This window comes from Micromys minutus (assembly GCF_963924665.1).
Source record: "Micromys minutus genome assembly, chromosome: 5".
Lineage (NCBI taxonomy): Eukaryota > Metazoa > Chordata > Mammalia > Rodentia > Muridae > Micromys > Micromys minutus.
Window position 1 is genome coordinate 79,714,997 of NC_137974.1, and position 11,925 is coordinate 79,726,921.

The following is an 11,925-nucleotide window of genomic DNA, read 5'->3' on the forward strand; positions in this document are numbered from 1 at the left end:
GACAGCAACGGCGTGATTTGAGTGTCGGACTGGGTCCTCCTGCCTCCGTTCCGCTTCTTCCGGCTGCAGGGACATTTGGAGCGGAGACAGCGGTCGCTGGTGAGTGCGGCCGCGGGAGCTGGAGGCGTTGCGTGTTTTCACACACACTCTGCAGTTAGGGACTGACTTTGTTTCCGTTCCGAGTTGGAGGTCCCAGAGACCCATTTCTTGAGCGTCTGAAAAGCAGCCGGGTTGTCATTTTACTCGAGGGTTGCTGCGTCGCGTGTGTCTCTGAGAATCTTGTGTAGATCTAGGTCCGTGCCATCCAAGGGTCATTGACATTTTTTTTTTTTTAATTAAAGAAAGGAACTCCTTTAATTTTAAATTGTTGCGACTTAAAATGCTGAGTTTTTGGAATTGCTGTTTATTCAAGACAGTGATTTTGCAGGCTACTTTGATTGTCACCTGTTCAAGCTGCTGCTTTTCGTGGCTAAGAGGCCGTTGTGGCTAAGAGGCCGGCTGCTTACTACTTTTACTCCCTGGGAATTCGAGTAAGAGAGACATTTGTTGATTTTAGAGAACTCCGTTGATTTCACGGGAAATTCTGCGTTCTACATTTTCAGGACTGTCCACTCCTCGTTATAGATATATACCTTGTCTCTTTAGAAAGAGAAAGAAATGAAAGAACCACCTACGAGCTGATATTGTAGTTTGCGGTAAAGAGCCGTTTACCTGCATAGTCATTGTAAAAAGCAAAACAACAACAAAATCCCAGCAAAACGTTGGGGGTGAAGGAGAAGAAAAATGGCTTTGCCAACTTCCAGTTTTTCTGTGTATACACATATATTAACATATTAGAAAATAGAAATAGACTCTAGATCTCACTGATAAATGATATTTTTCAGTTTGTTTTTATGTGTATGGGTGTTTTGCCTGTCATATCTACACCATGTGCATTCAGTGTCCACTGAGGCCAGATTTGTCAGATCCCCTGGGACTAGAGTCAGAAACATTTGTAAGCTTCCATGTAGTCACTGGGAATCAAATGTGAGTCCTCTGGAAGAGCAGCCAATCCTTTTAGTGACTGAGCCATCTTCTGGTATTTGCAACAGTAGAGAAGAAAGTTGTTGTACAGTAGATGGCAGTGTAATTGCTTCAAGGTCCAAAAGTTGCACATGTAATAAGAATAATGTCTACTTTATTGAAATGTAAATTTTGAAATGAGCTGCAGCTCAGAACAAGTAAGTTCTGTATGCAAGGCTCTAGGTTCATTCCCCAGTACCTACCTTCCTCCACCAAAACCAAAACAAAATGAACAACAGCCTAAAGCAGTTTTGATACCGATGCCTGCTTGTATCTGAGAGTTAAACTTCAGCCGAGAATCTTGAGTGCAGAAGCTGCTTTGAGAGACGCATCTTTGACTTGAACAGATCCAAAACAAATATAAAATCCTTGTCTTCTGGCACTGTCCTGTATTTAGAGAGGAGACAGCCACTAAATGGTTAACTAGCAAATCACAATAGAACTGGAGTATTTAAGTAAGGCAAGGGAATGAGGTGTTAGCAGTGGTGTGACGGGAAATGTTGAGCTGTTTGGTGAAGGCACTGAAACAGTGTGATCCAGGTAGACCTTGTTGACAAGAGAAGGTCTGAGCCAAACACTGAAAAAGCCATGTTGTTTTAGCCAGTTGTAGGGAAGAAGACCTCCAGCTTGGCTGGCTCAAGGCCATGGTGGAAAGCCAGCCACTCTGAGGAAGCAGAAAAGTAGTAGGAGATATAGGGACGCATGGTGTGGAGGAGGTTGGCAGTGACATGCAGTAACTTTGTATGTGAGGATTACAGACTTTGATTTCCGCCTTGGTTAAATGGAGAGACACTGAAGATGATACTGGGTGTTGAATCCAGGGACTCATCCATGTCAGGTAAACGTTCTGCCTCTGAAACATTCCTAGTTCCAGCTTTATTTTATTTTATTTTATTGTGAATGAACTTTAGTTTTAGCCAGTTTTAGGTTTCAAGAGAAGTGGTGAAGCTTGGTATAGGGTCTAGTACCTTCCTTGCTCAGTTGCTCTTTTTAATGTCAAATATTAGTGTAGGGTGCTAAACCAAATTGGCATATTATTAACTTCATTTGCTTTACTCAGACAGATATATTTAGCTTTGCATGGTGTGCAATTATATTCCAGGATCCAACTCAGACACCAATGCATTGTATATTGTGCATAATGATTGTAGTTCTTGGGTTCTTCTTGGCCCATTTCTTGGATTTCTATGACTTTGGCAGTTTTGAGAAGTGAGATATTTGAAAATGTACTAATGAAATGTTTTTCTATAGTCACTTAGTTAGGGTTACTGTTGCTACAATGAAACACCATGACTTTAAAAAAAGAAAGCAAATTGGGGAGGAGAGGTTTATTTGGCTCACACTTCCACATCTTTGTTCATTACTATGATAGAGTCAGGATAGGAACTCAAGCAGAGCTTAGAGCAAGTTGACCTAAAATTTGCAGCATGCGCAGTGGCCCTCCATCAGGGGTTTTCCTGTGGAGTTAAATGCACAGGCTTTGTGGTAGAAATTATTTCATTCCATGTCCTGGTGTCAGGTTAGGTGCTAGAAACATTTTGTTTTGCTTTGCTACAGATTCCCACTATGTAGCCCTGATTGGGCTGCTGCCCACTTTGATCACCATTGGTGTTCCGCATCCCTGATCTCCTGGTGGAGTGTTACATGTCCGTTTGTTTTCCTTAACAACAGTAATCCCCTGATTTTCTGTACAGCACTCCTGGGGAGCAGTGCTCCAGTTCATTTACTTATGTATGTAAGCATGGACTGATTCATACTTGTTTTGGTTCCAGTTTTAAACTGATACTTTTTTTGTGGATTTGTTTAAATACAGTCACTCCAGTTTGGCCATTGGGAGTTCTTTCAGTTGTGTCTGTGTCTCTTTAATAAGCTCTCTTGGGTTTGCATTTCTGAGTAGCTACTTCCTGATTCTTTAGGTTGCAGCAGACTGTCAGCTGTCTCTTGAAGGAGCACTAATGGCTCCTTTGAAGAGAATGCTATTAGTATCACTATCTGAACAAAGGGTGTGTTTGTGGCTTCTGGTGTAATTGTTCTGGGTTCTCTCAACAAACAGAGCAAGCCCGCGTATACATACATGTGCAGGCCCCAGTGGTTGTCAGGGTTCTTGAGAGAAGATAAGTAGTCTTGGAGAGAGGATTAAGTCAGGCTCGATGGTCAGGGGAACCTTGCAGCTCTGACTGACTAGCAATCAGGGTGCTTCTTTCTGTATAGAGGTTTCACAGAACAAAGACAGACTAACGATTATCTAAGAAATACAGATTATATAATTTTGTCTCAGACATGTGTTTGGTTTTTCATTACATGTCTGGGTTACAACTTCAGGCAGGATTAAAATGTACCAACTGAACAGATTTTATTTTTATTATCAACTCTATAACTTTAATTCAAAGAATCTAAAGAATGTCTGCCAAAGCAAACATATCTGTTATCTGACAGCCTGACTTTAGCGGTTGGAGTTTAAAGCACTCCATACAGACAGAAAATACCTGAACTGGTGCTTTTATGAATATCAAATACTGATACCTAATTTCTTTCACTTATATCATTTCATCACCTACACTATAAAGTAGGAAAGGTTATTTTAGACAATCCATCTTATTCATTGAGTTCTAATCCTCCAGGGGTGTGCCCTATGCAAACCCCTATCTTTAAACTAGGTTTTCAAAGAGCTCTAAGTGTACTGTTAAAAGGAGACCTTTAATCTGTTACCAGTTCTCCTGGTCAGTTGGAGTTTGTCAATGATCTCATAAGTTTAGCCTGGTCCAATTACACTGTTTGAGTTTGCTCAGGGGTGGATGCTCCAAGAAGATTCCTGGGGTCACAGCCTCATTTAGAAATTCCTAGCTTTGTGCTCATTTGTGCTTATCACTATCTCTGGGGCACAAGGAAGACTCCAGACAGGGCCAGATAAAGTTATTTCCCTAAAAGCAGAAGGGATAGTAAGTTTAGGATGTTCCCAAGACTCAGACATAATTTTCTCAGGAAAAGACATAAAACGAGCCATAATGCAGAAAGTCGCCAAGAATGTTGAAAACAGAGACCAAAACCCAAAAGTGGGAGACAGAATGACAGCCATTGCAGCATTTGGCTCAGCGCTGCTGGACCTGTGTCAGACAACTGTGCTGGCTTCACGACTCTCACCGTTTCCTGTGGATATGGCTGTGCCACATACATGTCTATAATTATATCATATACATCAGTGTTTTTGATTAGCTGAACACATGTTCCAGCGCTGATACATTATACTAGGGTTAGATTAGCCTGCCTTCCTTCCTTTCTTAAAATGAACTTTCCCCTTCAGCAGGAATCTGGCCTTTTGGACGATTTTAAGCATAGAGGTATAATGTACTGAGATGACTTTCTACTGTGACAGGCAGGGGGAAAAGAAAGCAAGGGAGAGGGGAAGGCAGAAAGAAGGCTAGTTCTGGGGACTGTGTTGGAACGTAACTGGAAAGCTAGCAAGCGATGCTGAATTAGTTGGGCTCACGGGTGAGCTTAACTTGGAAGAAGTGTAATCGAGTAGCTTGGCACCTGATAACTGTAGCTCTGGGCAGCTCTTCTCAGGTAGCATTGAGGATGATTCTTCCAACAGTTACTTCATTGACATCACAAAAAAGGGGTTGTAGATATTGTGAGCTGGGATTTGGTCACTGGGGCATAGAGCTAATATTTCTGATGTTATATAACATTGCTTATTTGTAAGACAGATACTGTTTTCTTGAGAAGGAAAATGGTTCACATGAGAGTCTACCCAAGGTATACATAACAGTTCATGAACCTCATCTGTCTGCCCTTGGTGTGCTTTAAGGTACCCCTCCTTCATGCCTATTTGAATAATACAGCTTTTTGAGAGCTGAAGAAATTATTTTTTAAAACACAAATAGGCAAAAAGGTGACCTTTGTGTGTGTGTGTGTATGTGTGTGTGTGTGTGTGTGTGTGTGCATTATGCATAGCAGTGTGCATGTGTACATACATACATACATACATACATGCATGCATACATACATAGCAGTGTGCTTATGTATGTGGAGGCCAGAAAATGTCTTCTCTGGGCATTCTCCATGTTATTTTTGAGATGAGTCTCACAACGTAGAGCTTTCCAATTTGGACGGGCTGGCTGGATCTGCGTGTCTCTGCTCTGTAGCTTGTCTTTGCTACTTTGTGGGTTCTTTTTTTTACCTTTTATCCTCTCCCTAACACTAGATAGGAAAGAAACAAGGATAGAGGGGAAAGAGGAATTAAGAAAATCCCTGAATCTGATTTCTTTCCTTTTGTTTCTTATTTGACCACAGCTACTAACAAACCACAATCAAAAACCCCCATCTCTTGGGGCTCTAGCATTTATATGCCCTCTGAAAAGTTCCCAGAATTCCAAACATCAAACACTTATATTTGTGTTTTTAAAGAAACCAAAATTCTAAAATTGTCACTATAATACTCCTCTCTAGCTTTGGGGCTATAGACACAGCCACCAAACCTAGCTTTTCAACAGGTATTAGATGTTTGAACTCAAGTCTTCATGCTTGCACAAAAGTGCCTTAGCAACTGAACCATATTTTCAGCCCCAAACTGATTGTTTTGTTTTTTTATTGTAACAGAAAAATTAATGATCTAGGGGAAATGCACTAGACCACTAGGTAGGAGAACTGGGTTGGAGTACATGTACCTTCCCCCCACCCCACCCCCTCCTCCGCCCGTTTGAGACAAGTTCTTGCTATGCAATCCAGGATGGACTGGGACTCAGTCTTTCTGCCCCAGGCTGCCCAAGTGTAGGGTCAGAGTCATGAGTCACCAATGTCTGCCTGTACATATTTTCTTAATGGCTAGATACCTTGGGAAAGTGATTGCTTTCTGGAAGTTGTTTTCCTCATATGTAAAATAAGAGGGCACTTGGTTCTGATTCTTAGAGGTAGAATTTCTTCCATCTTGTCTAGTTTTGCATTTTCTGTGATTTCTCTGACAAAGAAAAATGATCAAATATTCTTTACACTGTGAAAAGTTTCAGGTGATAGAAACCCCCATTTTCCAGTTTTGTGGAATGAGCACGGACACTAAGCTTACTAGATGGAAATAGTGTTGTTGAATACATAAACTACCGTGGTTAATACATAAACTACCGTGGTTTTATCAATACAGAAGGGGAACTTTGCCCATCTCTAATGTATTTGACCAGCAGTGTTTCTACTTCTCAGGCTCTGAAGAGAAGACTTACCATACCTATGGCTGGGGTTCTGCACTCAGTATTTCAGAGGCCTCTGGGCAGACTACAGGTAAGCTTTAACTTCCTATGGGTTTCTCATATAGCTAGGGCTGACCTTAAACCCACTGTACTGCTGAGGATAAACTTGAACTTCTGCCTGCCTCTATTCCCCAAGTGCCCAGTTTTGTGCAGTGCTGGGGACTGAACTCAGCTTTATGCATGCTAGCAAGCTTTGCACCAACTGAGCTATGCCCTCAGCCTAAGAGTTTGTATTTTTATTTTTGTCCTCTCTTGTTGACTACAAAACACAAAAGCACATTAATCTTTTTAAAAGCTCCCTTTGATATAAATTAGTTGGTTTAGGTCTGCTGTAGTTGTGGTGCAAAACCTCAGAGCCCTGTGAGCACAGGGCACACACTCTAGCCGAACTATACCTGGCCCTTGTTTATGTCTGCTGTATGTGCTATTTCCCCTAAAGATTTCCAACCTCAAAACACATTTGCCTGTAGATCAAGCCAATAAAAAAGGCTACTGCTGATTCCCCGTGGTCTGTTTTAATGTTACAGTTTTAGGGGAAACCCTTCAATTACAGTCAAACAAATATAGAAAAAGTAGAAGATAAGCAATCTCCTAAAGAAAAGAATCTTCTCCTAGTGTTTAGAGAGTACATTGGGATAACTAATGTACACATATTGACCAGACTGGGTACAGACTCGACATAGGCTGGGTCTCAATACAGAACACCTCCTGGCTAAATGTCAGCTACTTCCATTTGGCTCATGAACTCACTATGGTCTCCTTTTGGTCCTGTGGAAACTGATCCTCTGGGATCAGTTTGCTTAGTGTTGTAAGCAAAAGAAACGGGATTAGAAGCTTAGGATTTCTGGCATATGCAGGACCAGGTTTCTCCTTCTCACCCCGTCCAAGACTTACCCTCTAGTTGTTGCTGTGAGCTCTGTAGTTCAGGGAAGGCTGGGAGAGAAAGACTGCAGTGAATCCCTGTATCCAATAGCAAGAGTGAAGGAGGATTGAGCAGTAAAGTCAAGAGGTGATGCTGGGCCTGGTGGTGCTGTTAGGACTCGGGACACTCACTGTGCTTTGTGTGACGTTGGTTTTAAGACTGTCTTACCCTGTAGGCCTGCCCCAAACTTGAAGGAAGTTGCCAACTCTAGATGGGAAGTGCGTGTGGTTTTGCTTTGTTGTTCATTAGTGCTTCAATGAGATATGTCCATTGTGAGGGAGCCGAGTTAGACATTAGCTATTGTAGACTATGTTAGATCAGACACTTGTCACCTAAAGGCCTGTGGACATAGACTTTCACACTACACAGAGTTCTAAATAACAAACGGTTCTGTTTCAGACTGTGAAGAAAGGTGCAGAATCTCTCATTGGTACAGAGTGGATTCGTCACAAATTTACCAGATCAAGAATTCCAGATAAAGTAAGACCTGATTCTTTTTAAAGAATATTTTTAGATACCAATTTTATACGATTATAGGTTATTTGCAAATTTATTACATTGTGTGTTGCATTGTGTCTGTGTTTCTTTGTGCACATGAGTATGCACTTGTGTGTGGAGGCCTAGAAGACAATCCTGAGCTCAGTTCTCTCCTACTGTTATGGGGCTACTGGGGAGTGGACCAGCTCCCAGCCTGCTAGTGCACATGCCTGTAGATAGAAACAGTGTAGACTTGGAAGCACCCCACCAGGTTTTGTAGGAATGGGCTCTTTTATATGTGTGTGTGTGTGTGTGTGTGTGTGTGTGTATACACTGCAGCTGTCTTCAGACACGCCAGAAGAGGGCATCAGATCTCATTACAGATGGGTGTGAGCCACCATGTGGTTGCTGGGATTTGAACTCGGGACCTCTGGAAGAGTAGTCAGTGCTCTTAAACACAGAGCCATCTCTCCATCTCAGAATGGGCTCTTATTACTTCCTGTCCTGTGTATTCTGCTCGTGGGTCTCCCTTTACATACTGTGATCTTTATCACCATCATCCTGAGAAGACGGTGAGTCAGGCTGGCCCTGTGTGACTCTGTTTTCACTTCCTGAATCAGCCATACAGACGAAGCTCTCCTTTGATTTGTTGATTTTATTTTGCTTGGGTTTCACTTGTTTTTAAGGTAACTGAACTTTATTTAGTAAAGCATTCTAATGATACAGAAGAAAATGATCAGAAAGCAAGGAGGCCTCCTCTCTCTAACACAGTTTCCCATCAACATAGATGGAACATTTCATACATTACTGCAGGCTGTCATGTGCACTCGGGGTCCGTCTGCATTCTGTGTGTCACGCTGTGGGCTCTGGTGAATCCATAAGATTATGTGTTCACTACAGCAGTGTCACACAGGACTGTGCACTGCCCTACATGTCCCCGTGTCCTGCCTCCCACAATGTCTGATCCTAGCGACCAGTGATCCTTTTTACCCACTTTCTGGTTTTACATTTCCCAGAATCCCACACAGTTAGAGTGTAACGTCACCTGAAGTGACAGGATATAGAGGGCAAGATTTACCACTTAACCTCAGTTTCAGAATTGAGTTTGTCAGCTCTGGGGAGATTGCTCATAGTGACTGCGATGGTTGAGTGTCCCATGCTAAAAACTTGAAGCTAAAGAACGTAATTCTCAGACCCTTTCTAACTGTTCAAGCTGAGGTTGGGGAGGACAGAAAGATTAGGGGTGGGATCATCAGGAACTTTTGTACAGTTTTGTCCACGTTTTAAGGCATAGGCAATGTATAAAAAGTGTAAGTCGGGAGAGTTACCCGTCATGACCCTCCCTCCCTAGGTATTTCAGCCTAGACCTGAAGATCATGAAAAATACGGTGGAGACCCCCAGAACCCTCATAAGCTGCACATTGTTACAAGAGTAAGAAGTACAAAGAGGCGTCCATACTGGGAAAAAGAGACGATCAAGATGCTCGGACTGCAGAAGGTACGCAGCGACCCTGATAACCAAGTCGGCCGATCGGCTGCAGGCTCATACTTGAAACCCACACTGTGGGCATTTGCTGTCTCTTCTGTTTAAATGTGTCACGTCGTGTGACCTATTCATAAGTTAGTATACGAAGGATGGTCCTTCAGTGCGATGTTTTCCTGAAATGGTACCACTGCCTGTTAAATTGATCTGTGATATTGTTCCTCTGGTTCCTAGGCTCACAGCCCTCAAATTCACAAGAACATCCCGTCAGTGAATGCAAAGCTGAAAGTGGTTAAACATTTGATACGCATCCAGCCCCTGAAGCTGCCACAGGGACTTCCCACAGAAGAGACCATGTCCAGCACGTGCCTCAAGAGCACTGGAGAGTTGGTTGTGCAGTGGCATCTGAAGCCTGTGGAACAGGAAACAAAGTCTTGACACCACACAGCTTCAGCTCACAGATGCACTTCCTGAGGAAACCGTTCTCATTAAAGTGTGTGAATCCAGTCATTTCCGCTGATGGAGTCCTGATGTTATCACTTGTTTAGTTCTCTCCCTTTGTCCCCTAAGAATTTAGTCTACAGTGGGCAAGAACGGCATTATTTGATCAGCTACAATGAGGCCCTCACACTGACAGTTGCCATTGTCTCCATGGAGAAGCTGTTTTCTTCGTTAACTGCTTCCTCACTGAACTCTAGAGATGTGAGAAGCTGTGTAGTGGTCAGTCCTGTGTTGCTGTAACAAATTACCCAAGGCTTGGGTAGCTTATTGGGCAAGGAGGTTTATCTTGGTTCTAAGCTCTGAGGAATCCAAGCGTGGGTAGCATATTTCCTGAAGACCTCCTATACGATCCCCTGTCATGTCACACCATTGCTGGTATTTAGCCAGTTTAGTATGGAATGTTTTTTTAAACTATGTGCTACATACATGTGTGGCCAGGAGGAGGCAGGAGCTATGGCTTCTCACAATCTACAGGTCCACCCTGTAGTATACCCCAAGGGCTCTGTATGTGACAAGCTCTTCAGCTTGGTGTTCCTTTGCTTTACATGGTCTTAAAACTTTGTAAAGACTGGTTCCTTAGTTATAACCACATGTCTCTAAGAATTATTGATTTAGATATTTCTGCTTAGGGTTACATTTGTCTGGCCAGAGGTTTGGTCTGGCCTGTGGTGATCATCTGACCATTTTTCTAATAAGTGTCAGATATAAAACACCAGTCACTAAGTAAAGTTTATGCTTAAAATGGCAGTCAGCAAACTGAGAACTGATCTGTGTATTATTTCTATTTTTACTTCATTGCAGTTATTAAAATATAAAATGAATCATCTTATGGACGTGCTGAGTGTCCCAAAGGCACTGTTTGACAAAGTTCCAGAGCTTAGATGACCTGGGCTGAGCCTTCACTGCCCTGGGTAGAAATTCGATACCGTTATGCTTACCTTTCCCACTGCTGAAGGCCTCTCTCTGAAAGCTAGAGTTGGGACAAGAAGAAGCTGCTGTAAACAAGTGCCCTGGGAAAAACAGTTCTGCAGAAAATTGAGTCTTTCCAAGAACTTATTTAGATACATGTTTAGATTATTAATGAGTTTTACTAGTAAGCATGAGACAGAATTTGAGAAAAAATAGTAAAGAAGGAAAACTTAGGGAAATTCTAGAAGCTGACAAATGAATTGAATCACTAGGTTTTTATGTTCAACTTTAGAAACAAGGAACTAGTGTGAACAGGAAGAGATTTTTATCACACAATTAATGACACGCCTTGGTACCTTCCTGAGTGCAAAGTAAGGATACTGTGGACTGGAGAGATGGCTCAGTGGTTAAGAGCACTGACTGCTCTTCCAGAGGTCCAGAGTTCAATTCCCAGCAACCACATGGTGGCTCACAACCATCTGTAATGAGATCTGATGCCCTCTTCTGGTGTGTCTGAAGACAGCTACAGTGTACTTATATAAATAAATAATAGGAATACTGCTGTTCTATTCTTTACAGAATTGTAAAAATAAGAATCGTATTAAAACAAGTTCACGACAGAGACACAGAAAGGCATTTTGGCTCAGTGAACTGCCTGCCTTCCTGAACAGACTTGTCAGACCTGAACTTTTTTAATATTATAGACAAAAAACAGACTACCTCTGTTTAAGCAAGGGGCTGCACAGTATTTTGATCACACAATTAATGAATCTAAGAAAAGGATGGTGGTCTTATGTCAAATGTAAAAAATATAGAGGAAGGAAAGGAAGAATTAAACAGGCCAGAGAGTTTGAACCTTTGTAAAAAGCCAAGCTTGATACTACAGGTAGTAGGAAATAACTTCTGATCTGTTAATTTTGTGCCAAACAGAAACAATCAAATTCAAATAGTCATCCTGTCTAGTATTTTTGTAACTGCAAGGCTTTTTGACACCAGTCTTAAGGAAGAAGATACTTAGTTTAAAGAAAACTGGCTTCATCACAATGTTTCTTTTTTAGTTGTAAGATAGCTGTCTGCTTGCTTTGCTCCTCTTCTGACATTCTCGTGTAAACAAGGAAGACTGAAGAAGAAAGTGTATCTTGAAGAGCTGGGTTAATCGATGATTAAAGTTTCTGAGAAAACGACTTTGTGTATAAATAAAGCCTGTGAGATACACAGGTTGTCAGAGTAGGTCAAGCCATACTGAGAAAACTGAATGGTGCCCCCACCCGACTGGATCTTCCCCTGCAGCTTTGCCTCTGTCCGCTGCAAGCCCTGGCCTTTCAGCTGGA

At 42.1% G+C, this 11,925-nt stretch overlaps 1 protein-coding gene across 1 annotated transcript; it reads left to right on the forward strand.

Moving 5' to 3' along the window:
* The first annotated feature begins 37 nt into the window (after positions 1 to 37).
* On the forward strand, positions 38 to 11,676 carry MRPL30 (mitochondrial ribosomal protein L30). The gene is made up of 5 exons (XM_080916878.1): positions 38 to 99; positions 6,256 to 6,333; positions 7,624 to 7,704; positions 9,053 to 9,199; positions 9,419 to 11,676. Exons 2-5 carry the CDS (start codon positions 6,283 to 6,285, stop codon positions 9,620 to 9,622), a joined length of 483 nt encoding a protein of 160 aa, XP_080773004.1. The 5' UTR covers positions 38 to 99; positions 6,256 to 6,282; the 3' UTR covers positions 9,623 to 11,676.
* The last annotated feature ends 249 nt before the right edge of the window (positions 11,677 to 11,925 follow it).

Bases quoted from the DNA above. Each gene is read 5' to 3' on its own strand.
- MRPL30 (XM_080916878.1), top strand. From the start codon at position 6,283: ATGGCTGGGGTTCTGCACTCAGTATTTCAGAGGCCTCTGGGCAGACTA. The intron at 6,334-7,623 runs GTAAGCTTTAAC...GTTCTGTTTCAG, and splicing joins GGCCTCTGGGCAGACTACAG to ACTGTGAAGAAAGGTGCAGA. The intron at 7,705-9,052 runs GTAAGACCTGAT...CTCCCTCCCTAG, and splicing joins GATCAAGAATTCCAGATAAA to GTATTTCAGCCTAGACCTGA.